The 26,671-nt window shown below is 40.0% G+C and overlaps 1 protein-coding gene across 6 annotated transcripts in view; it reads left to right on the forward strand.

Annotated features, from left to right (window-relative positions):
- The window catches only part of GABRG1 (gamma-aminobutyric acid type A receptor subunit gamma1), a 112,421-nt gene that overhangs the window by 43,067 nt on the left and 42,683 nt on the right, over positions 1-26,671 (forward strand). For 2 of the 6 annotated variants that reach the window (XM_045019932.1, XM_045019937.1), the window contains exons 4-9: positions 3,313-3,533; positions 6,215-6,297; positions 13,241-13,378; positions 13,694-13,846; positions 16,882-16,994; positions 24,276-24,554. In XM_045019932.1, the coding sequence (XP_044875867.1) occupies positions 3,313-3,533; positions 6,215-6,297; positions 13,241-13,378; positions 13,694-13,846; positions 16,882-16,994; positions 24,276-24,554 (987 nt within the window). Of the gene's footprint in view, positions 1-3,312; positions 3,534-6,214; positions 6,298-13,240; positions 13,379-13,693; positions 13,847-15,085; positions 15,184-16,881; positions 16,995-18,321; positions 18,382-24,275; positions 24,555-26,671 lie in introns of those variants that run through there. The other 4 variants (XM_045019934.1, XM_045019935.1, XM_045019936.1 and 1 more) reach the window with 3 other exon arrangements.

Here is a 26,671-nt window from a genome sequence, read left to right on the forward strand (position 1 = left end):
TGCACTTGTATTCCCCTCCATGGTCCCTCACGAGCACTGACTCTAGGCTCCTGGCTCCTCAGCAGTCACCTCTCTTGGGCAGTGACCAACATTTCACTCCCTCCTCAACAAGGTTTTTTTCCAGGATGCACAGTTCCCTGACTGTGTTGTGATGTCTACAGCAAGCCAGCATCTGCACTTTGCTTTCTCTTCAAAGGCTATGAACAGCATAATTGCCAGCAGTTATAAGTTACCCCAAAGTCTTTTATAAGCAAGCACATTTATTCTTAAGGTGAAAGCACTGCACAGAAAACCTATTAAAAACAATAAAAGAACCTACACACATGCAAATGAATTTACCAGAGATCAAGCCCAAACTCCAACAAGAGCTCATGTCAGAGTCATTCCTGAAAACTCCACAAAGGAGTTTTTCTGTGGTTACAACAGCCTTAGCTCAGAAATCCATTCTTGTATGGGCCATTGTTCAACACAGTCTTTTGAAGTTCATATCACTTCCAACTGTTTGCATACCATCTTCACCCCAGAGAGGTTACATACAATCCCAGTCCACAGTAATATATAACCGTTGCTTATAGTACAATGGACTCCAAAGACCTTACGTTTAACTCAGTAAGTTGTTTTTTGTTTTTTTTTAGAAAATTGCCATATCTGCCACAACATACTTAATCAAAAAGACCTTCAAACCCTAGTTCTCCCATCAATGAAATGTGACCTTTTTTTTTATATAGTCAGCTAAACAAAGCAAACATCCAGCAGTTGAAGAGTAGGGTTAGCAATATGTGCCAAACATCATGATTCAATCATGTGTCTTTTTCCTCCACCCTAGGTTGCAAAAGCAACATTTGAAAATTAGGAAGTGCCAGAATTAAGATTACCCATGGAACATTAATTCTATTCCCTTGTGTACATGCATTCTGATACAATCTTTAATTACATGATCAAATACTATTTTTCCACATGTCCTCCTGCTTCATTCAATGCACAGGATGGACAGTGCTCAGGGAATGAGACAGCTGCTCCATATTTTTATCATCATCATTCAATTAGTGGTCCCTGCCGTATTTACTGTACCCCATCCAAAACCTGCACTGAACACTGAATCATTCATTTCCTTGTGGTCTTTTCTATGACGCTCATTGCTTTTGTCTCTGAGTGTTTCACAAACACAAAATTTAATCTTAACAACCTTCTGGGACACAAGTATTAGTATCCCCATTTTGCAGAGGGAGAAATTAAAACTAAGACAGTGATTTTCCTGAGGCAGTGAATCAGCAGCATCTCTTATTGATCTTATGCTTTGTTATTAGATCTAGGAGAGGCCAGATCTCCAGCTGGTGTCAATTGGCAATGGCTCTATTGACTTCAGTGAAACTATGGCTAGTTTACACCCACTGAAGATCTGGCCCAAGGTTTTTATTTAGCAAGTATAGTTTCCTTCTTCCTTCATTCCTTCCTAAATTCTGGATGATTTTTATGCTGCTGAAAACACATTGAACTGAACATATTTTGGGTATATTAATTTCTTAGAAAACAAAGACATTAATCCCTCTGCAGTCAGTTTTACTTTTATATGACCGACACTGTATCTTGTTTTCTGGACAGACCAAGATTTCGAGGCTGTATTTGAGTGGCCCAGGTCAAATAATTGAGCACTACACATAAGTGAAGTCCACTGTAATTGATAATGCCTTCCTTTTTCATGGCATTGAATTCTATGCAAGACAATTTATATTATATAATAGGGCAGATTGCCCCTCCAAGTCAAAGCTGTGGTGATTTCCCCCCACCCCTCCCCTGTCAAAACTAGCACCTCTACAAGAGACCAAAGCCAGCTGCATGAAGACCCTGTGCCCCTACACAGGGTCAGCCCCCCCGGTCACACTCCCTGTGGCTACAGCTGTCCCTGGGACAAGGATAGAGAGCTGTGTGGAAAGATACATGTCTACCCTGGTCTTCCAAGTCTTCTTGTTCCCCAGAGCAGACTTTTGATGCACTGAAAGCTGTGCAAGGTCTCTGTGGGGAAAGAAACACTGTTGCAGACACTTCCATGCATGGATGGTCCCTTCCCCATGGGGCTCAAGGGCCTAATATGGCCCTGTCACAGTAACCAAACTCTCCTCAGGGGAAATGGTGTCAAGTTGCTCTTTTGCCTTAAGTGCAGAGCAGCCCTGAAGGATTTCTGGGGGAGGGATAGCTCAGTGGTTTGAGCATTGGCCTGCTAAACCCACAGTTGGGAGCTCAATTCTTGAGGGGGCCACTTAGGGATCTGGGAAAAAATCTGTCTGGGGGTTGGTCCTGCTTTGAGCAGGAGGTTGGACTAGATGATCTCCTGAGGTCCCTTCCAACCCTAATATAAACAAAAAAACAAGTCTAACAGAGCTGTAAAATTTCTCCCCTCCCACACTGTACAGTTACTATTGTCATATGAAGATGCAGAGTGAATTGTCTAATGAGAATCCTGGTTTTTTTATTACCATTCTTCTGTTCTAGACATAAAATATCTACTAAGGAAATTACTTTCCATCAAGATAAGATGTTACCTACAGCCTGAAACAGATATGTGGTTTTCTTTAACAAGGTTTCCTTCCTACTGTGGACTTCTGGTCCTTATTCAGAGAGTGTTCATGATCAAAATTTACATGGCAAATGGTGAGGTTTCCCTTGCTGCGTGTTCATGAATTTTTTGAACTGTGTTTAACTTGACTGGTAGACAAATTCCATAATTTTTGTCATGAGACATACATGAAAATGTTGAAAAATGACCACATTTTACCCATGGGAAAACTTTTCACAAAATGTTCAAGATAATTAAAAGAAACCCAAAAGCTAAAAACAACCAGGCCTAGAAACTCTGGTCTAACCAGGTATCAGGGGGGTAGCCATGTTAGTCTGGATCTGTAAAAAGCAACAGAGAGTGTTGTGGCACCTTATAGACTAACAGATGTATTGGAGCATAAGTTTTCATAAGTGAATACCCACTTCATCAGACGCATGTCTAACCAAGTTATGCTTGGTGAAAGAGTAGTTCTGTCTGCATTGTGAGCCTTGGGGCTGCTCTATCTCACATCTAGGTACTTATGGTCCCAATTGGCTGTTCTGGCAACTGATTTAGTCATGTTCCCCATTCCTCAGTTACTCCTTTTAAATCAGAGGCTAGAAGTGCCGTGCACTCCTCAAGCGCTGCAAAGGAGTCCATAGCAGAATGAAGGCGCTGACCTTAAGTTTAACTTTAAAAAAATATTTTGGCATATAGGCTTTGTGTGTGTGTGTATTGAATTATAAAAAACTATATGGTTGTTTCTCTTTTTCTAGGAATACACGATAGATATAATTTTTGCCCAGACTTGGTATGATAGTCGCCTAAAGTTTAACAGCTCAATGAAAGTGCTTATGCTTAATAGCAATATGGTTGGAAAAATTTGGATTCCAGACACTTTCTTCCGGAACTCAAGAAAATCTGATGCTCATTGGATCACAACTCCAAATCGTTTGCTTCGAATCTGGAGTGATGGACGAGTATTATATACTCTGAGGTAAGGGCTCATTAACTGGATGTAACGGAGTTCTTCATTAATATTTTCACTCATTGTTATATTCTGCAATCCATTACAATTAAACCTATTAATTTTACAACTTTAAAAACAATTGCAAATGACAGAAATAAATGCATTATCATTAATAAACAAAATATTGTGAATGGGACTTGGAAAGAATTATAGTAAAAAGTAACTTCCAGGTCCCTTTTGCTTCCAAAGTTCAGAGGCTCAGAAACAAATGTGGAGAGGAATTAGTTGTGACTTAGTCAAGAGGAACATAAAATATATGCTGTTGTAATGTACTGCTCAACAAGAAATTAAATCAGGGCAGGGGGTAGATTTGTTTTTATTTAGATACAAGAAGACAGTAAAGATAAATATGATTAATGTAATGCGATAAGCCAATACCATAATTTGTGCTTAACTCTTGAAATGTCACCACTCCAGCTGTACACTGGACAGCAGACTTACTGGACTGAATTGAACTCTTAACTGTCCTCTGTAGCTATTTTGCACAAAATTATGTTTGAATAAAAGAAAGCACTCAGTTAAAATATTAGTCATAAATACTTATATATATGTGGGGTAGGAGTGCCCATCATGGGAAACAGTTGTTTGCCAGTAATAATCCTTTAGAAGGAAAAATAATCTAACATGGTTTAAAGGGACACTGTGAACTTTATTTTTTTAAATATCTTATTTTGAAGAGTGCAGTTTTCTGATAGATCCTTCTGATATAGCCCTCTTTAAGAAGTATATCCTCTTTGGTAGAATTTCCTGTATAGAGTTTTATTCTCATCTGCTAATGTTTAAAATGTTTGTTAACTTTTTGGAGCACCACCACCAAACCTGCTCATACCCATATCTTCTACTGTCTTCCAGCCAGCTTGCTGCCTGTCCAATTGCAGTTCCAGGTTTGTTGCTGCTGTTTCTGGTTAACATTCTTTTAGAAGGCCTAGGGAAGAGCATTCATGTAAGCTCTCCAAGAGCAGTGGACGAGAGTGATGTCACTCTCATTGTAAAGCTAGTGTATGAGACAGGAAGTGTAATCGACCTTCAGCAAAACCCAGTGCTGTCCAATGCACACATTTGTATCAGGGAAAAAGATGGCCCGAATTTGGCCTAAAGTGGAAGTAAATGGAGAAAAACAAAGTTCATATGATAGCAAATGAAGGAGCCACAACAGGATCTGACAGCACATCAGGCCATTTGGCTACAATTACCCCTCATGGCCTTCGCCACTTCCCTTTTGGGCTCTTTGTAGAGCAGGATTGGCACTTCTTCACCCTCAACTTCATAGGCAGGCTGATTTTCCTGAGGTTGTTCAGCTGATCTCTTCAAGACACCCATCTGTGATCCGAAACCTAATTTGTTTTGTCTTAAGTAAAAGATGATTTTATTGATTAATTATCCAAAACCAGCAAATCACAGAAAAGAAAACATGGGGAATAAATGCATGAACTGTATTTGGCTACTTATAAAAATAAACAAACGCATGACCCAGTGGACACACAACTTTCAAATTGAAATATAGTATGTTTTCTACAGCATGGTAGAAGTCCTTTCCTTCTTGCATTCTAAAGTCTATCCGTCTGTCTCAACTGGTCAGGTCAGATTTCCAGAAAGGCCCCAGAGAAGTGTGTATATAAAATAGCAACTTACTTCATAGTGCTATTTTGCTTGTCAGCTTCTCCCCTGGCCCCCCTCCAACCACACAGGGATATTTAAGCATGGTATTATTCTCAGAAATCAGTTTAGCTGACCCCTAACAAAAAGAAGGGGAGATTTAATTGCACAAATAGCAGTTAGGTGTCTAATTCCAATTGGAAGTTGATGGGAGCTGGGGACCTAACTTGTGCCTTTGAAAGTTTTCTGTGTAGATGTAAGGTATAATTTCAAAAGCCCCTAAATGACTCAGCAGCCTAAGTCCTATTTTCTGGAGTGATTTAGGGCATTTATCTTCTTGAAAATGTTACCCATGGGCATCTTCTCTTTAAGAGCCTGATCCTGCTACTCATATTAGTACCACTAGCTTCATTGAAAGTACCTAAATGAGTAAGATCTGCAGGATGGGGCCCTATGTACTCAATTCCACTATTGCACGTCTAGTCATCAGTCATAATGATTCCAAATTTCACTTTAAGATAAGCCATTAGAGTAGGTTATTAGGTGGTCTAACATATAGCCATCTGTCAATGGCTTTCACATAAAGGACATGTGGTTTAAGACTTCCAGGGGGTGCAGTGGAGGGAGCACAGCTCCGGCGCCTCTGCTAATGCTGGTGGAGAGCTCTCCCAGTCTTGGGTAAGTGGCACTTTTCTACAAATCCCCCTCCTCTTTGGTTAGTGAGGGGAGAACTGCTCCTCCCATTTTAATCAGCTTGTGCTAGTGAAGAGCTGAAAGGATACAAAAATAGAACGGCATACTTGATATACCTTGTGGTAGCATAACTGGTCATGCAAACTAGCATGACCAGACAGACACCGGGTCTTCAAGTAGTATTTGGTGATGGATACCATTCTTTAGAAATGATACTGAATACTTTTTGTACACGGCCAGTTGCCTATCCCTAATACACATTCATTGGCCAAAATGACTTGCATGTACTCTAATATGTAGCCCAAAGAGTCTAGGTGCTTGAACATAACCTCACTCATAAAACTTTTTCTTCTAATTAGGTTGACAATTAATGCTGAATGTTATCTTCAGCTTCATAACTTTCCTATGGATGAGCATTCCTGTCCTCTGGAGTTTTCAAGCTGTAGGTGGTAAAATACTTCATAATTTTATTTTCTATTATTTAAATTCAGACATTGTTGATTGATAGGCTGCAAAGCAGCAGGTCAGTGATTGCACATTAAATTATTGCAGAACAGCCAAAAAATTATCTGTTTATAGTTTGCTTAGTCTTCTTTTGAATTGAAAGAATGATGTTAAAGTTGCAGTGAAATGAAGTGTAAAAGGTTAAAAATAATCCTACCAATTAGGGACCTGATGCAAACAGCCATCTGCTCATTGACTTCAGGGGGCTTTGGATCTGATCTTAGGAGAGGAAGAAATGTATATAATCTGCAAAATTTACCTGCATTTAAGTGACTGTATGTAGTATATTTAACAGCATAAAGTTACAGGATCAGGTCACAACAAAGTAACACTTAATCACCTCAACTGGGCCTACTGTGTAAAAGGATTAAGGCCTATTTTACAGTGCCCTCCTCCTATCAGACCAGACTTGACTCTTGCTGAGTCACTCACTTCCTGGGTTAATTCTAACTAAACTCTCAAGGAATTCATGGAAGCTGTTTCCAGCAGGGTTAGTCGTTTGATCTAAGCTTAATTAACAAACAAAAGCAAAACCTTGCAGACTCTTCCCTCAAATGTCTGTGCAGGCTGAGGAGTCCCTTCCTTCACACTGGTAACTCCAGTGACCAAAGTTTCCTTGTCTTATCTCAGAGCCTCAGCCATAAATAACTCCACATAGTATCCCATCTGCCCGTTTGGAGCAAATCATCTCTTCAGTAGCTCCAATAGCAGCTCATTGGAAGCACTGTCCCTGGCCTCTCAGCTTTCTGGAGGGTATTGCAATCCCTGCCTCTATTTCCTGATGCCTTCTTTTATAAGGGTCAGCCAACTTAAGTTCCAGACCTTTCTCAGATGCAGTGAGTGGGGCTAATCAGCCAGCTGCAGGCCTCCGACCCCAGAGCAATACTATCCCTGATACCTTCACATACCCACCTGTCTTGAGTGGGCCTGTCATGGCACTTACCACAGGGCCTGCTGTGTTCTTTAGTTCTTGAAAGCAAACCTGTATTCCAGTGGTCCTTCCTAGGCCAATGCTCTATTATAAATTGAAAGGGTTGAAAGTCTAAGTACCAACTTGTCACATGGGCATTTGAGTCCTTCATGATTTGGAGCCATCTTAGTGCCACATGGTCAGTGACCAAGACAAAGGGTGTTCCAAACAGATAGTATCTCAGTGCCTTTAAAGCCTAGTGGCCAGGCATTCCTTCTCAAAGGACAGAGTACTGGGTTTCCTGAGCTAAGAGTTTTCTACTTATGTAAAGGATAGTGTGCTGTTGTGCATGGAAGTTTTGGGGTAGCACTGCACCTGCGGTGTAATGCAAGGTGTCTGTTTGTAGGATTCATTCTCGAGTGAAATCAGGGCTAAGGTACACTGGCTTGTTGCAGAGAATCTGCCTAATTTTCCAAAATGCTTGATCACGCTGAGGGGACCATGTGACTTGTCCAGGGGCTGATTATTTTTTTTAAACCAGCTTGGTAAGAGGTGCAGTTAACAGGGCAAAGTCGAGCACAAATCTTCTATAGTACTCTGTTAGGTCTAGGAAGGCCCAGACCTGCTTTTTTGTTCTTTGTTTGGGGGAATTTGCTAGGGCCTCAACTTTGTCAACTAGGCATCATACCTTATTGTTCCCCTACTGGATAGGAAAAAATATTTTTTTCCTTTCCCACTTTGCAGTTCTTTGGGTTTGCTGTTAAATGGGCTTCCTGTAGGGCTTGAAGGACAACTGCTAGGTTCTGAAGCGGAGTGGGCCAGTCCCAAATGTATACCACCCTCTCATCTAGGCAAGCCGTGGCATAGTGATGGTGGAGCCATAAAACCTGATCCATCAGCTTATGACAGGTGGATGGGGCCTCATGCAACCTAAAGGGCATGGTAAATTGGAATAGGCCCACTGGATTAGAAAAAGTTGTTTGTTGTTTTTCTTGGGAATCAAGAGCAAGGGGAATTTGCCAATAGCCCTTTTGTTAGATCTAATGTTGTTATAAAGCAAGCTTGACTGAGACAATTTAGCAGATCATTGTCTCAGGGCATCGGCTAGGCATCAAATTCAGAAATGGCATTTATCAGATGGAAATCTACACAAAATTGGATGGTCCCATCCAGCTTTAGTACTAGAACTACCAAAGTACACCAGGAGTTCCAGGAGTCCTTGATGACTCCCAATCTTAACAATTCCTGTACTTTCTGAATGAATGGGTTTTTCTGAATGAATGGGTTTTTCACCTTCTGGGATTTGATATGACTTCTGAATGGGCTTGGCCCCAACCATATGTGGATGTAGTGAGGCACCATGGAGGTTTGTCCCAGTAATAGGGAGAACACTTCTTTTTAAGATCTCAGGGGGTTGTTTATTTGCCTTCTCTGCCCATTAGAGAGTCCCTTTCCAAGTGATGCCTCCTCTATCCCAATTTTGGCTGGCTTAGGAAGCTGAGGCACCAGATCCTCTTCTTCCTCCTCCAGGTGGATGACAAGGCTTTCCTGTACCTTCTAGGATTTTAACAGGTTTACATAATAAATCTGCCTTGTTTTTGCTGGTCTGAGCTGTAAATTTCATAATCTGCTGGTCCCACTTGATGGTACTTCATATGGGTCCTGCCTTTTGGCCAAGAGCCTGTTTTCCAAGCTGGCAAAGAGTAGGAGCACTTGGTATTCCAGTTGGAATTCCTTTGCTCTAGCCCCTTTATTATATTGCTGCATCTGGATCTGTTGGGGCTGAGAGAGGTTATTTCAGGCAAAGAGGCACACAAGTTCTTATCTTTCCCTCATTTGACTGACATATCGGAGGACATTGGTAGGTTGAGCTTCCCAAGACTCCCTAACTAAGCCTAACATTCCTTGAGGCTGTCTCCCTTAAAGAATCTCAAAAGGAAAGAAGCCCATGGAGGCTTGTGGTACTTCTTGTATTGCAAACAACAAATGGGGGAGCAGTTGGTACCAGTGTTTGGCCTCTGTGCCCACAGGCTTGTTTAACATATTCTTAAGGACCTTATTGAACCCCTCCACCAGACCATCAGCCTGAGGAATATAAACTACTGGAGTGGTCACACTTTCAGCAGTGCCCAAACTTGTCCCTTGATCAATGACTACTTCCAATGGAAGGCCAACTTAGGAGAACAGTTGGAGTAACTCTCGCTCTGGGGTGGAGGCAAAGGTGTTTCATAAGGGAATTGCCTCTGCATATTGGTTGATATAGTCCACAAGAACCAAAATGAACTTGTGACATCAATCACTCTTTTATAGCGGGCCTATTATATCAATCCCTACCTGCTCATAGTAGGTTGTGATGAGGGTAGGGGGATGAGAGTGGCTTGGCCCTGACCCTTTGGGGCTCCTTTTGGTAATCAGGGCATAGCAAGCAGAAATCGGCTACCTCTCTACATATCTTCAGTCAAAAGAATTGAGCCAACAATCTTTCTTGGGTTTTCACCTTACCCAGATGTCCAACCATGGGAAGAGTATGCACTAGCCATAGGAACTCCTGCTTGGCAGATTTGTGGACTAGGAGTGGATCTCTGGGTACTTTAGTTTATGGATGTCTCTCTACTCAGTTCAGAATCTCATCCCATAATGCAAAGCAGGGAAACTGCTCAAAAGTAACCATCCTGTTGGCAGCAGTAATTTGTCTGAAATTTGTAGTGTTTGGTCATCATGCTGAGCTGCCACAACATCAAAAGGTGTCACTCAAGACACTGTAGTCTAAGATGGGAACGGGATCTGCATTGTTCATGGATAAGTGATAACATACAGACTGTTGGGATGTTCACTTCAGAGAGTTTACCCTTTGGGAAGGTCCTTCTCCATGCTCCATGGAGTCAACTCCAGGACAAGCTTAGGCTTGTCTTGATCCCGAGACTTCCTTGAATGTCTTTGTGAGCTCTGGGACCTTCATGAGACTTCCAAAAAGATTGAATTGAACAATGGGCAATAGGTCCTAGCATCTTCAGAAGGGGTCTTTTCTTGAGGTAGGGGGTCTGGGTTGGAGAGAACTGACTCTCCTTGAGTCAGAAGACATTTCCAGTCACATCCCAGGATCACTGTCCAGAGTAGGTGATCACCACTCTACCTGGAAGTGCCCTACCTGATCTGCTAACTGCAAAACAACTGAGGCCATTGGGTATGTACAGATTTCTTCATGAATGCAGGAAATTCAGAGGGACCACTCTGGATCCAGGGCTTTGGGTGAGACTAAGTCCCTTTGAAGTAGATTTTGTCAATCCCTCCACTCTGTTTGTCCCTATTTTTATAGGGACCATGAAAAGCCTTCGGGTCAGTCCTAATGGTTGTTTTGGATTCTCACCTGCTTGGCCAAAGAAGCATCCTAAATAGTCATATTCCATCTCAAGGCATTCCCATTGGCTCTACTCAAGTTGTCCATAATGATAACATACCGCTGGCCCTGCATGGGAGGGTGGTGGTGGTGGTCCCTTGAAAGTCTGGGACTTCGGAGCCTCTGTTCCTGATGTTCCTGTGATGAGGGTAAAGTTTCATTTGCTCAGGGTGGACCAATACTATGACCCTTGCTGGTTTGGCAGGTTATTGTCCCTTGACACTGTCCTAAGTGTGGCCAGCCCTCAGGGAGACTGGATTTCCTACTCCTAGGCAATTTGGCTTCCAAAAACCTCTCAGTTGTCTCTAGTGACTTCTGAATGGATGTCGGGTAAAACTCAAACTCAGCTTTGAACACTATAGGGAGAATGTTCAGGTTTGTTGTAGGACAGTATTGTCCATAAGCTCTGCCACAGTCTTGGTCTCTGGAGTTAGCCATGAGGTAGCAGAGTCCTAAAGCTGTGGAACTACTTGCCTAGGGTCCTGCTCCCTTAAGGAATGGCTCTGGCTGAAATTTTTTTTGATAAGCCTCTGGAGAGAGACAGAGGCAGCCCATAACACTGCCTTTAGTATCAGATAGGATTGTGCCTTGTTCACACTCAGGGCCCAATAAGCTGCTTGGGCCTCTCTGGTGAGGTACAGGGCCAGATGGGCCACCAAGGATCTCCTCTTTCAGCCTGCTGTAGGGGCAATGCACCTTTAAGGCAGTTAAGGTAAGTCTCCGAGTTATCACTGCTGCTCATCAAGGTGAGACTTGGTGAAGCCCTGGTGTAGGCCACCCCTCTGGGGCTGTTTCCATCTACCAGCAGCCACTGTGAGAGCAGCCAGGCCATTTCAACTTGGAACTCTCTGTTCCGCTCATGCGCTGCCAGCTGGGCTTCCTGCAGGCATCGTTGGGTGGCAGAAGTGCCGTCTAGAATTTCCTTTAGTTCTCTGCATGCTGTTGATTCACCATTATTTGGAGTAGCTTCTCCATATCCTTTCTTGATGGAAGGGGTTCAGGTTAGGCCCCTGTTTGGGCATCACTTGCAAACAGATTGGGGCCTATCTTAAAGCACCCTCCTCCTACCGGCATTGCTCTTGATGAGTCACTCACTCCTAGGTTAATTCTGTCTGAGCTCTCTCAGGGAATCCTGGGAAGCAGTTTCCAGCATGGTTAGTCATTTTATCTAAGCCTTCTTAGAAAACAAAAGCAAAACCTTGAAGACTCTTCCCTCAAAAGTCTGTGCAGGCTGAGCAGTCCCTTCATGCCAGTAACTCCAGTAACTAAAATTTTCTTGCTCTTGCCTCAGACCCTCCCTTCTGTCCATTTGGAGCAATTTCTCTCCACAGTAGCTCGAGTAGCAGTCTGTTGGGAGCACTGCCCCAGCCGCTCAGCTTTTTGGTGTGTGCTGCAGTCCCACTTCTCCATTTCCTGCTGCTTTCTTTTATAAGGGCCAGAGAAATAAGTTCCAGTATGTTATTAGGTGCAGCAGGTGGAGCAAATCAGCCAGCCAGCTACAGCCTCTAACTCCAGAGGAATGATATCTTACACATTCACATATTGCTTTCAGTGGGACTAGTCTATCTGAGTAAAAGAATGACTAATTTACAGGATTATCCTCTTTAGTATTTTGCATGTAAAATTAATTTGTTCCCAAGGACATTGTGCTACCACTGGTAAAATAAAACACTGAACACATCTAAACAATTTATTCCTTAATGTACAGTGTAATAGGAGATGAATGTAACTACAGTGAATCTTCTTAAATGAATATTATTGCTTAATGTTTTCTTCTTAAATACTTCAACTAAACATGCTTTCACAGCTCAGGTCTGGTCTACATCTAAAACTTAGGTTGACCTAGCTATGCTGCTCAGGGGTATGAAAAAGTCACACCCCTGAGAGATGTAGTTAAGGTGACCTAAACTTTTGTGGACCTAACTACTGCCACCTGAGGGAGGATGGGTAGATTTATTGCAGAAGTGAAAAAACCCTTCTGTTGTTGTAGCAAATACTTACGCAGCTGCAGCTGTGCCACTGTAGCATTTATAGTGTAGACATAACCTCTGTCTTCTGAAAGATTGTATTCTCCTAGTGCACCTAAAACTGGATTAACGCAGTTCTGAATCAGTCACCAAATATTCAGCATGGAAAGGGAAATAAGTTTCCAAAAGCATTTATACCTTTTAAAACAAATTAACTATGAAATAAATAAAAGTAGCTACCACATTTAAGCTTTAAATATGCTTCTCAAATTATGCCCCCTCTGTTGTATTACATTAAACTATTAGTCTAAAGAAACAGAATCACTACAAGCTAATTTTTTTCATATTTAAATATTGCATTATTAATTTGAGATATACATTTTCCTTAAATGTCTGTATTCTCTATCATTTTTGTTGGTAGTACATTTAGCCACACTTAAAACTGAGACATTTGCAGGCTAAAGCTTAATAGTTTATCAGGTATGTTATGGAGCAGTTGTTTTCTGACCCACATATTTGAGTTGTATCTAATTTCAGAAATCACAAGTGAAAGCATTCTTTGCTATATACTGTGAATGAATACTTGGTTTACTCTACTTTGTTCCAGATGGATACCCCAGAAATGAAATTGAATATAAATGGAAGAAAACGTCTGTTGAAGTCGCAGATCCCAAATACTGGAGATTATACCAGTTTGCATTTGTAGGGTTACGAAATACAACTGAAATTTCTCATACTCTGTCTGGTAAGGAAAAATCTGATGTTTTCTTGCATGCATTTAAAGGATTAGCAGCCTATGCACTTTCATTATTTGCCTAAATTGTGCAAGGAACCATTTAGTTGCTATGTGTGCTGCTAATGTCTAGGGGAAAACAGAATTGCAGCTGACCTGTTTTAATGGATAAAAGTCCTTTGGCAGCTTTGTTTAAAAGGAAAGTACATTATGTTTCCCACTGTAAATTTTACAACATGGTATGTATTTGGAACAAGAATACCAAAAATTATGGGATAGAAAACCACTTGCAATGTCTAATTAGAATTGTGGGCTTTTTCCTTGTAGGGGACTATATTATCATGACAATCTTCTTTGATCTGAGCAGACGCATGGGATACTTTACTATTCAGACATACATTCCTTGTATACTAACAGTTGTTCTTTCATGGGTCTCATTTTGGATTAATAAAGACGCTGTGCCTGCAAGGACATCATTAGGTATGTATGTTCCCCATCATAAAAATCTTCAGAGAGAAAGAAACTAATAAAAAATATCCATGACTTTAAAATTATGATTCTGGGCTTGCACCAGGGGATACCACAGCAGAGGCTGAAAATCCTCAGGGAATCCTGATCCAAACCCCATGGATCTGCAGCTGTGCACGTAGAGGAGTTTTCTATATATGCTCTTCTCATCATCCAGTATGATGGCAGCATGGTCAATGATTAAGCTGAGAGGCATGATTTTGCTGCAGTGAGAGTTGCAGAACACAGGGGAAATTAATCCAGGAAGATTAACTAATCCCAGTATTTAACATGTCTGTGTCTTTATTGGTTTGGGACCACAAGTTTTCTGTTCTCTGGCTTCTTTCTCAGTGAGCAAGTCACCCGTTTCTGTATGCAGAAGGGGAAGGATCCTTAAACATAACAGTTGTTCCTGTCTACATGTGCCTGATTCTCCTCTCACACCTGGAAAAATTGGGAGTAACTCAACTGAAATTAATGATGGAGTTAAACCTGTGTGAGAGCAGAATTAAGCCCCATTTCTGTTATATCCATGGTTTTCCAGTGCTCCATGCCATGGAGCATAGCAGCCTATCAGTCTAAATATATAGCCCTTTCAATATTGGTTCTCTTTTAACATTTGGTTAAGGCACTCATCCCAGCTCATTTAATTAAATCAGTTTAAGAATAGTAGTAGCTAAAACAGCTTCTAATTTTAGTGGTACTAAAGAAACCATATTTATTCTTGTTAACATGTTGCAGTTATTTATGCTCTCTTCAAAATTACTGGTTTATCAGAATAAACACTTTCAGTCTGTAGGAGAACACTTGCAAATTTGGTTACAAAGATATCATTGTTCAATATACTACTATTTACATACTGGAGTATGAGTAACAGGAATTTACTGACAGCATTAATGTACAGGAAGAACACAGGAAGATCTAGATTTTTTTAAAAAGTAATGAATTTGTTCACTTAGTTCTATGCTATTTAATTAACAAAAAGTTACATAAAATTTTAGTGAATAGAGTTTAAAACCTAATAATCTGACATGTCTCATGATATTTAGAATCTATATAAATTACCTCCTAAAGTATAGTATTTAAATGTGAGTGTGGGTACAGTCTGAAAAGAGAATGTAAATATGGCATCCTATGTTCCTGATTCATTGTCTCTTGCCAACTTCATATTCAATTTTTTCACTTTACAAGTTGTTTCTTCTAAACTTCCAGCCCTGAAAACTTACCCTAGGATACGATAATCAAGCTATTTTTTCTTCTGGCTCTCATATCAGCAACAGTAACCCTGTTCCAACTAAAATGTGTTTCAGGTATGTTATAGAGGTTTATAGTACTGCACCTATAACTCACGCCAGTTGGGTTAGTTACTGTTGACTGATGTGTAAGCAGTAAAGAACCCTGGTTGACTGTCAGATCCTAGGATGATTTTGCTGACTGGCAGATGGAGTGCTGTGGTGGTGGTGGTCAGAGATTTTACTTGTAAATGGAGCTAATTTAATATGAAATCATTGTGGGAGGGAAACATAAAACCAGAATACCCCACCATGCTGTTTTTTTTAGAGTCACTCTTCTGAGTTTAACCACATTTTAACTCTGTTTGACAAATGTTTATTTCTATCATTAAAGAGCTGGACTATGAGGAAACTCTGTTGCATCCATGGAGACAGAGGATCAATCCAGACACCTTTTCTCCCCACCCCATTTCCACTTCTGAGCAGCCATTCCATAGCTTCACAATAGCAGCGTCTGTACTGCTTTCATTATGAGGAACATTGGGAATGTTTTCAACTGCTACCTCTTCCCTTATGTAACAGGACTCTGAAAATAGAGTAGTGGGGAGGATACAGGGCCATGCCCATCCCTTCCCCACTGGCTGCTGCAGTTGGCATGGTGCATTGAAGATGGGGACTTGCTAATGGATGGAGCTGACTGCTCACCCTACCTACATGTATGGCAGAACTTTGGTGGAAATTGTGCCTTTCCAAAGCACAGTGGTTAAGATTTTTGAAGGCACCTAAAGATGCATATAGGCACCCAATAGCTTGTTTGTTTTTTTAAAGAAAACCTGCTGGGAGGTAGGCATTTTTGAAAATCACACTAGATACTTATCTGCATTGTCAGGTGTGCTGATATGAAATTGGAGTATCCCTTGTATTCTAAAGTTAATCCTCATGAAGCAGAAAATATAATACAAAATTGTTGTGTTACATCAATGAAGTGTGATTTGGTGTGGATTCTGAATATATAGTTACTAAAACCAGCTCTTCTGTGTGATTGGTTCATATGTCGAAGGCTGTGCAGTGAGTCTTAGGTGGAATATCTCTTCTATGAGTTAGAACTTTCATAGACTTGAAGACCAGAAGGGATCATTAGATCATCCAGTCTGACCTCCTGTATATCAAGGGCCATTACGTTTCACCCAGTTAACCCTTTCTTCTGGGTTTTTTGGAAAAATCGATGGTTAAGTAATGCACCTTTTCCTTAGATATTTACATTTGTTCCTTATTCACATTTTTTAAATATGTGTAAAGTCTGAATAACATTACGCTATATAAAATGTTGAAAATTTCAGACCTTTACAATTTATTTAACTCTGCAGAGTGTGTGGAGAACAGAGAGGATTTGAATAGAGCCTAAAATCTAGCTCTCTATGGCTCCAGTCCTGCCATTGGATCCATGGGAATGGACTCTTGTGCTGGCACATATATTTGTGCTCATGTGAAGCCTCATGAAAGTCAGTAGGCTCTGTGTAGGTGGAAGAGTCAGTTTGCTCAGATTTGATTGTAGCATTGGGGAGCGCTGTGCCAGTTTGCTTTGATACTAAAGGGAATAAATTAAATGCTTCACAACTAAATCTGTCTGTAGGATCACTTATTGAAATACCTCCCTTTGTTTCTGTTTTTGAACAGGTATTACTACAGTATTGACTATGACAACACTAAGTACAATTGCTAGGAAATCTCTCCCCAAGGTTTCATATGTGACAGCAATGGACCTTTTTGTTTCAGTTTGCTTCATTTTTGTGTTTGCTGCCTTGATGGAATATGGCACCTTGCATTACTTCACCAGCAACAAAAAAGAGAACAAAGAGAAAGAGAAGTCATCAAAACACAAGCCAGCTGTAAGTTTAAGCAATTTGGGAAAAGCCTGCTTAGCTGTAATGTCTTTATTTTATTTTTTACAAAAAGTTATTTTTGTATTTGTTATTTGTATGACCATAACACCTGGGAGCCTAGTCATGGACCAGGAACCCACTGGGTTAGGTTCTGCATAAACACAGAACAAATGATGGTCCCTGCCCCAAGAAGCTTGCAATCTAAAAGGAACATTTAAGAGACTATCTGGCAAACTGCGAGGCTCAGTCAAAGGTAGCTAACATGACAGCCTTTCACCCTTGGATTCATTTCCTGATAATAGCACAAATGAACATGAATTTAGGCTCATCCTCCTCTCTAATGGATATAAATTAAGCCAAAAAGCAGTTGAACATCATTTTCCATGGCTTCAAAGGAGAAACTCAAAGCCCCAATACTTAGGGGGGAGGGATAGCTCAGTGATTTGAGCATTGGCCTGCTAAACCCAGGATTGTGAATTCAATCCTTGAGGGAGCCATTTAGGGATCGGGGGCAAAAAAAATAGTTGGGGATTGGTCCTGCCTTGAGCAGGGGGTTGGACTAGATGACCTCCTTAGGTCCCTTCCTACCCTGATACTCTATGATTCATCAGGATCCACCAGTGCATACCCACTAACCCACAGAGTGATGAATCCCACTGAAGATTCAGTATGTGTGTAGGGTCCATGCTAACACATCCAGACATAGGATCAGGGCACAATACTGTAGCAGCAGAGATGATATTCGTGGATTGAGGTTATGAGGCTTCACTTGGACTGGTGTTACTGTCTTTGGACACTTGCATAGAAAACATATATCCAACTTCAGCCAGAATTCTTTATTCCTTGCTTTCATGAAAAGCAAATTCCATAGCCTCATTTAAGGATTTTTTTTAATTGAATCAACACCCTGGTATTAAAGTCTGAGATTTGTTGAGTGTGAAGCTCCACACAGCAGAAGTGCAGGAAAAATATTAGTGTATTTTAATGAACCATGTGTTCTAATATATAAAACCTGTTCAGTATATTTTCCAAAGAATCTAATACTAGCAAATAGGAAAAATACTTGAAACTAAACTTTATATTGACAAAACATTGAAGTAAAGGCATTGAATATCTTATGCATTGAAACACAAACTGAAATAGCTTTGTTTCATAATAATTTAAGCTCGGTCACCACTTTTTTGGGGAACCCTGCAGGAAGCTCTAAGAGGCAGGAAAATGCCCCCAAACTGTCTTGCTGCAAAACTCCCTCCCAAATCCTTGAATTATAAGAAGGTACAGCTTGGTGGCAATACCACTGCATGGGTGACTAACACCTTCTTTTTTCCCCCAGCCTGAGAAAATCAGAGAATGACAGAGCATCCTTTCATGACCAGATCAAAGAAAAAGTTTGTAGGTAGCAAAGGTGAACATTGCTGTTGAGATCAGGTCTCTATTCTGGCTGAACTATGTTTGGGATAGGTCTAGGATGGAGTCTGTGTGTGTGTGGGGGGGGATGTAATTTTAAGTCACCTTTGCAGCCCCATGATTCTAGGGCAATCCTGCCCAGTCAGGGAGCCACGGCAGCAGCAGGCTTGGAATCTCTTCAATCCAACTGGTCAGAGGACATGCAGTCACAGATGGAAGGGGAGCCTAAGCCTAATTGATGGGAGGGGGTGACAAAGATAGAGGCTGCTGGTGATGGTGTGTCTGAGCTTCATTTTTAGGGCATGGCTCCAGCGAGGTCACTTCAGTATGTGTCTACTGGTCATGGTAGACTGAAGCAGGAGGGGAAGCTCTCAATGTCCCAAGGAGGAAAGGGAGCTGTGGGGGAGTGCTGCCTACCCAAGCCAGAGAGAGGAGGAGAAACTGCCCTTCACTTTAATTTAGCTAATCTGCCTTTATCACCAGTGGAGCTGAATGCATCTCATGTATTTTAATAATAGAAATAATAAGAATCTCTCTTCTTTCCCAGCCTGTGGGAAAGAGAGTTGGTTAATTTTATATATTTTTTCATATGATTTTTTATTAGTATTAAATGTCTAATATCAGAGTCAAAATATCTAAACATCTCTTTTGAAATAGTGGCTGACCAACGTCCACTAAAGTAATGGAGGTGCATTAATATAGAATTCCCAGACTACAGAATTTTCTTTCATAAACTAAGCATTTGTGTGATATTCTGCCAAATGATACAAGACTTACAGCACCTAAAGCAATATAAAATATACAGTATCGGTGAGGCATACATAGAATCAATTACTGAATGTGTAGCTAGAGATTTATCTAAGATGAGGACCAATGATACAATATCTAGAACACTGTTTAATTATGTGTTTTCCTTTATAAATGTGCTTTGTTTCTTAAGGTCTGAGAAATGCACACATCTGTTCATCCAGATTTCTTCAAACATGCTTATTTTCAATTTAATGTATTTAGTTATAAAATATACCAGTCTAATGAAAAATCGTTTTTGCTCACTGACATTGTTTAAATGCAGTAGATTTCTAATTCCAAATAGAACAATTAAACTAGCAAGCTATTTAATTACAGAGAGGCCATATAGTTACAAACCCTGATGTTTTTTTAACTGCCTTTCTTCAAGTTCCATATTAATTCCTTTTTTTCCTTCGGATTATGGGTATACTATTTTAAAACCAATTTAATTTAAAAAAATCAGTTTAATTCTTTATGAAAAGGTTTCATTCACACTTCTTCTGGAAAGATTGCTTATAGGAGTCTCCTATTTCCAGCTGGGCATTTAGTAAGAGCTTATTACTCCTGGAGTTTACTCCAAGAAGAGGCTGATAACATAGCATTTTATCAAAGGGCGAGATTCAGCAGCTGATTAAAACTGTGTTTATTCTACGGAATACTTACTAACATGTAGGGGCAGGAGGTGAATTCATCAACAGCATTTTTCTTCATTTGGTAGTATTCACATAGCCCTTTCAGTGATGGCTGTAGGGCTAAGTTTAGGGCTACCGGTAAGTTAAATTTCATGCCCAGAGAAAAGTAATCCAAGTTATTATAAAAAGGGGTTACTTTTTCCCTTCAGTGAACATACTACACTTTTAATAATCCCCACAGGGTAAACATAATAAAATATTAATATGCAGCATATCATTATGCAATATATAAAGATATAACCATGTCTCATAAATAAGCAAAAGGTTACATCTCGTCTGTATATTCTGACAACAGCAAGATTACTACAATATATGGAGATGAAAATATATTTCCATGAATAAAGGAGTTTGAATGAAGAGTTATTATCTTAGCAACACTGGAATGGTAAATAGCTTTCTGAAAGTAGAATATTGATTAAGTTAAAAATTTCCCAGGATGTGGGAAATAGACTGAGTAACAAAGTTCCATATTTAAAAGTCCTTGTTATGTGTCACATGGGTGCAGATTACACAAAAGACACAGCAGGGACACTTCAAGAGGCAAGGTATATGCAATGTTGTTCTAACCGTATCAGTCCTAGGATTAGTGAGACAAGGTGGGTGAGATGATATCTTTTATTAGACCAACTTCTGTTGATGAGAGAGACAAGCTTTCCAGCTTACACAGAGTCTTCTTCAGGTCTGGGAAATGTATGTGATGATTTACACCAGCTGAGGATCTGGCCTTTCCTGACCTCTAGATTTTAATGTTTCCTTTTTTATTTTTAAGGTTTTTTCTTTTATTCTGAGCTTTTCTGATCTTTTCTCTCCCCTTTCTCGTTCTCATGCTATCTTTCTCCTCTCTCCATTATTTCTTTTTTCCCCTCATACTATGATTTCTCTCTCTCTTTTTTTTTTTTTTTTTTGTCGCCAATGATTCTCCCTCCTCTGAAACTCCGTGCTATGGAATATTCCAATCATTGTCATTCACTTCTCTGAGTCCCTCTGTGGAATATTCCACTAATTTTCCTCATGATTAGACTGATCACTATTGTGTGACTCAGGTCTTTCTCATTCCTTCTCCATCTCCTGAATGAGTATGAGGACATCACATCTGCAGCATTCTCAACTCTTTGCTAGCCTAAGGAGAGAAAGACCAGTAGTGGTTGTATAGCGTTATTCTTCCACATGTTGTGCCCTTTGCTGTGGTTGTCTCAGTCATATACTGGAGCAAAAGGAGCATTTTAGGTTGTCCACAATATTTTTTGTAAATGGCACTTACCCTGGTGGACATGTGCTGCCATTATGTCTTCCAAACTAGACACAGATTAAACTGTATCTTGTTCCTAACAGTGGGACATACTCTCTTAAATGCATATGCTTCTTTTTCTACTGTTCCATCTTTCACTTACTGACATGCTTACACCATAACCTCTTCTCCTACAAAATTTGATCTTTATGAGGAAGAAAATCTAGGAGCAAAGGACCTAGACATGCCTCAGATACCCTTTTATTCTTACTTTTATTTTTAGGTATCAAGCCATTACATACTTAAACTGTTTGGGTAAGTTATGTGTGTGTTCCCTTACTGCAGTAGTTCCCAAACTTGTTCCGCCACTTGTGGATGGAAAGCCCCTGGTGGGCCGGGCTGGTTTGTTTACCTCCCACATCTGCAGGTTCGGCTGATCGTGGCTCCCAGTGGCCGCGGTTCACTGCTCCAGGCCAATGGGAGTTGCTGGAAGCGGCGTGGGCTGCGGGACAAACTGGCCGCCCTTTCTGCAGCCACCATTGGCCTGGAGAACTGAGCCACGGCCAATGGGAGCAGTGATTGGCCGAACCTGTGGACGTGGCAGGTAAACAAACTGGCTTGGCTCACCAGGGGCTTTCCCTGCACAAGCAGCGGAACAAGTTTGGGAACCACTGCCTTACTGGATAGAATTAGAACTGCTCAATGGAGCATCAGAGACCCTTGCTTTGTGTAGTTTCAAGATTCTTGGGTATCTTTCTACACAGATAGTCAGGACACCTCTGGCATCGAATAGCTGTGCCATCTTGGATAAATGACTTGACAGCTGTGGGCCTCAATTTTCCCTTTTATAATGCGGGTATAATAATACTTAACCGTCTTACAGAGGTGCTGTGAGACCATAATTAATGAACGGGATTATTGAATGTGGAAAGGTATACAATGTTCTGACCTGTTTTGTGCTTCTGCTGCTTAACACTTTTATACATTTTTGAATTATTTGCTAAATGAATAGTTAGTTAAAAGAAAAATTCTTCTGAAAACACCATTTTATTTCTGTACATTGCATAGAAGTAAAAGCTGAAAGAAGTGGTTTTGGTTATTTTCTTCATGACATCAAGTTTAGAGACTTCATCCCCCACTGCACCCTTTATGCACCTTTCCTTGAATTTTACACCAGTGAAACCAATGGAGTAAGGTTGGTGTAAAACCAGGGTAGCCCTGTAGTGAATCAGAGCTATGTATTCTTTCTACGTATTGGTATAAAGAATATCCTTCTACGTATTGGTATAAAGTAGTAATAAACAATAAAGTTGAACTGCAACTTTTTTTCTAATTTAAAAACAAACCTTTTTGTATTAATTGAAATGAGAAACATCTAACTGTTGATTGCTAATGTAGGTAGCATTGTATTTTCACAAAATTGAAGACAATAATTCCTACAGGATAATAATTAGCTCCTGTCCAAAAATGAGAAACAGCAGCCTCTGCAAAATGTCTGTGCTTATGATAAAGTTGATATAAAATATTAAAATACATTATTTTAAATAACATTTCTAGAGGCTTTGGGCAATGCCAATGACTGCTGTCCATTGTACCACTTCAGTACCAACTCTGGGAGACTACTGGCTGCAAAGATGCACTGGCACAAATCACTCTCTTAGCAAGGAATCAGAGGCCTACACAATGTTCAAGGCAGAGCCTTGTAAGTGGTGAAACAGCACTCCAAAAGTGCAAGGTCCCAGATGACTTTGGTTCCCATGTCTGTTATTGGCCATCTTGTATGTTTTTTTTCTTTCCCTCCGCCATGTGCACCCCCACATGTATACCCACAATTTTTTTAGTGAGATTCCCTTCCATATTTTCAGGTGCTAGGGATATAAATACTTTCATTGCAAATATGTGCTCTCTTGGCCTATCTTCTAAATGTATTTCTTTCCATTGCTTTCTGTCTCATTCCTGTTGTATACCAAGGTGCTCAATCAAAGTGCTGGAAGAGGAAAGGGAACACATATGAGCATTATATAGGGATAATATGTAGGATCGCCATTTTTTTTCTGTCTGAAAATGCGAGAGGGGACACTAAATCTGAGGTTGGAAGAAACAAGGAGAGTGAATGAGAGGACAAATGAGGAGTGTGGAGTTGAGGTTGGAAAGAGGATAGACTCGGGAATGAAGAAGAGTGGGGAAACAGTTGACAGAGGAATCATGGGGGAAGGAACCAGGGGACTGAAGGTGAGAAATAACATGAAAAAAGGAGACTAGTTGAAGGAGGAAAGATTAAAGTAAATAGTCAGAGTAGGAAGAAGAAAATTCAGGACAGTAGAACAGAACATCCTTTGTATACTCCATTATTTATTATTATTACTTTATTATTTATTTTATTATTATTTAATATCAGGTGATAGGACTTCCATCACTTACCTGATGAGATTATCTACATAACATATTTTACCAGGTTATAGCAAGGTTGCCTTTCCATATGGCACATGTCCATTCAACACAATTAACACATGATGCCATATTAATCACTGGTTCAATTTCACTGACTTGAATGGAGTTCTGCTGGGGAAGAATTTGGCTCTTGGTTCCCAACTGCCCGGGTCTACCATTCATCAACTTTAATTCCAGAAGAGACCATTAGATCATTTAATCTGACCTCCTGTGTACAAAGGTCATTAAACTTTCATACAGTTACCACTGTATTGAGCCTAATAACTTGTTTGGCCAAAGCATATCTTCCGGAAAGGCATCCAGGCTTGACCTGAATACATTAATAGATGGAGAATCCACCATTTTCCATGGTAGTAGTGTTCTTATCCTGCTTGTGAACAAGTTTGTGACCCAAGTTTCAGGCTGCAACTGTGTTCCCAAATGTTCTTTGTGCTGTATAGATGGGATCACCTATCTCTGTCTGTGTAACCTATTATTCAGTATTCCTGCCTCACTGAACAATCTACTGGGCATTGCACCAGGTGAAAAATATTCATGATCCTTTGGCCTCATCAGTTAATTACAAAATGTTTCATAACTGGAAAAGTTTCCAAAATTGATTTCTTCAAACATGAAATTCTGTGTATTGTAGTGTAAAATATTTGTTGTTGGACATCGCCCAGGGAAACATAAGGGTTTTTTTTTTCTCTCTGACTGTAACCAACATATTGTTTTCTTTAGAAATCGTCTGCAGTTGCTGTCAGTCCTAGATCAACATTAATAGCAATTAACAACATTAATCACCTCCAACAGCGTGATGAGGATTATGGATATGAGTGCCTGGAAGGCAAAGACTGCACCAGCTTTTTTTGTTGTTTTGAAGACTGCCGCACAGGTTCTTGGAGAGAAGGAAGAATACACATCCGTGTTGCCAAAATCGACTCCTATTCTCGAATCTTCTTTCCAACAGCCTTTGCCTTGTTCAATCTCGTTTATTGGATTGGTTACCTTTACCTATAAATTCCAGAGGTTTGACAAACTCAGAAAAGGGATAACTTAACACTGATACTGTTTAATGTACCTCAGTGAACAATATAGAATTAGAGCTGCTCAAAATTTCTGAAATTCGCATGAAAATTGAAATTCTTGAAAAAATGAAAGGAAATAGAATGACATTTTCTTACTTTTCCATCTCTAATTGATCAATTATATAGCTAATTTTTAACTTTTGAAATTAGGGGCAAAACTTACAAAAAACATTTTTTGAATTTTTTTCTTTTGTCCAGCTCTAACAAAAATGCAGAGAAACCAGTGGTTAAATGGCTGAATCAGGCACCTCTTCATAACTTTTAATTATTTTTTTAAAATGGAATAACGGCTAAACATTGTAGCATCTCTTACACCAAAGTTAACAAAGCCTTAATAAAATAGGTGTAGCAGCACTGTTATTGAATCATTCTCATATCTACCTTTTCTACCACAAAGTGACTTTTAAAAATAAAAAACACCTGAACTTTTAGAAATTCCTATTTTAAAGAGGTTGGCATGGAATATTCCTCTGGTCCATTTAACCATTTGTCCTCTGCATAATACTGTTAACAAGTACATGTAAACCTGAATGCAGTTAATTAGCACTTAATGAATGCGGCATGAAACTGACGTGTTATATGAGGGCGATAGTAATTCTGAACTGGTGTGATCCTGACTATCACATAAGTTTTGTGCTTAGAACTTGGTTAAGTTTATGCTTGCACTTTGCCCATCATTACTTAGCTATTGGTAGTTTCCTAGGGTTCCGAAAAAAGGATCCTTAACTAATGTAAATCGGCGCAGCTCTACTGATTTCACCAGAACTATTCCACTTTAAACCAGATCAGGATCTGGGTACTGAACATAGTGCTTCTCCTTCCTTTCTCCTGCTCTCTTCCCCCAACTAGTCTCATTCATTTATATGGACTACCCAGGGTTGTAAAAACCATTGTGCTCAGTAGACTTTGTACGACTTGGGGCCAGCTATTGTTCTCCCAAACTCTACCACTGCCATAGTCATTACATTCAGAGGCATTACTTTCCAACTCCAGCCCTCAGAACAAAGAGCATGGCCTCCTTCACTTCCTCAGAAACCCATATTGTTTACAGGATAATCCAAAATGGTAGTGCTTCTATTGATTCTGTTCATCTCTGTGTGTCTCCTTCTGAGTCAATACTAAAAAGTAGCAGTTTTAATACTCTTGTAATATGGATTGATTTATAATGGCAGTTGTAATAATTGTATGTTTAATTAGAAATGTGTATTGTTCAGAAAGAAAAATAATTATGTATTTCAGGTAATTCTTCATGGTGTGACACATCCCTAAAAAGAATAGGACCCTGTCATGCACCCCCTCCTCACTGAGATGTTCCATTGACAAATGGTGCAAGTGGTGGACTTGCCAGACTGAGCTCACCACTTGTTGAATATTGTTGGCTGGCTAAATTAATTAGCACTTTTGTATCATAAATCATTTTGTCTTTACTGCAGAAAAATACAATCCTTTTTGCTTCCTGACCTTTCATGGACAATGAAACTGGTCTCAAGCTAACCCACAAAACTCAGCTGTGTAATTGAAGAATTCCTTAACTAAAAGTCAAACAAAAGAGTCCTTGAGGATACTTTAAAAGGGATGTGTGGCACAAGGCCTTAGTGCAGACTTCACTGTATCAGAGGATATCTCCACAAAGCATAAAGAAAATAACTGATAGCTTGAAGTAGACAAAGATTTACCATTTTAAAGGGGAAGACTCTAGAGTTCTATTGAAATCATCCCTTCTCTGGATGTGTCTCAGAAACATACTGTATCCTTATAGTCATTGGTACCAGAAACAATGTGGTGTGATGTACATTCCACACTGAATTCAGAGGTCCAGATCCTCAAAAATATTTAGGTGTCTAACTCCCTTGAAATCAATGTCAGATTTCTTTTACTGGGTGACCTTTTCAGAGCTTCTCCTACCTGTTAGAATGAGGGTAAAAGTGATGCAGCATCTAAAGACGTTTCCTAATCTACTATCATTTTATTATTGCTTAACAGTCCAGTTTCTGGGACATGTCAAAAAAATTTGAAATGAGCCAGTTCCAACTACCAGTGCAGTTGTGA

Source organism: Mauremys mutica, chromosome 5 (genome assembly GCF_020497125.1).
Source record: "Mauremys mutica isolate MM-2020 ecotype Southern chromosome 5, ASM2049712v1, whole genome shotgun sequence".
Lineage (NCBI taxonomy): Eukaryota > Metazoa > Chordata > Testudines > Geoemydidae > Mauremys > Mauremys mutica.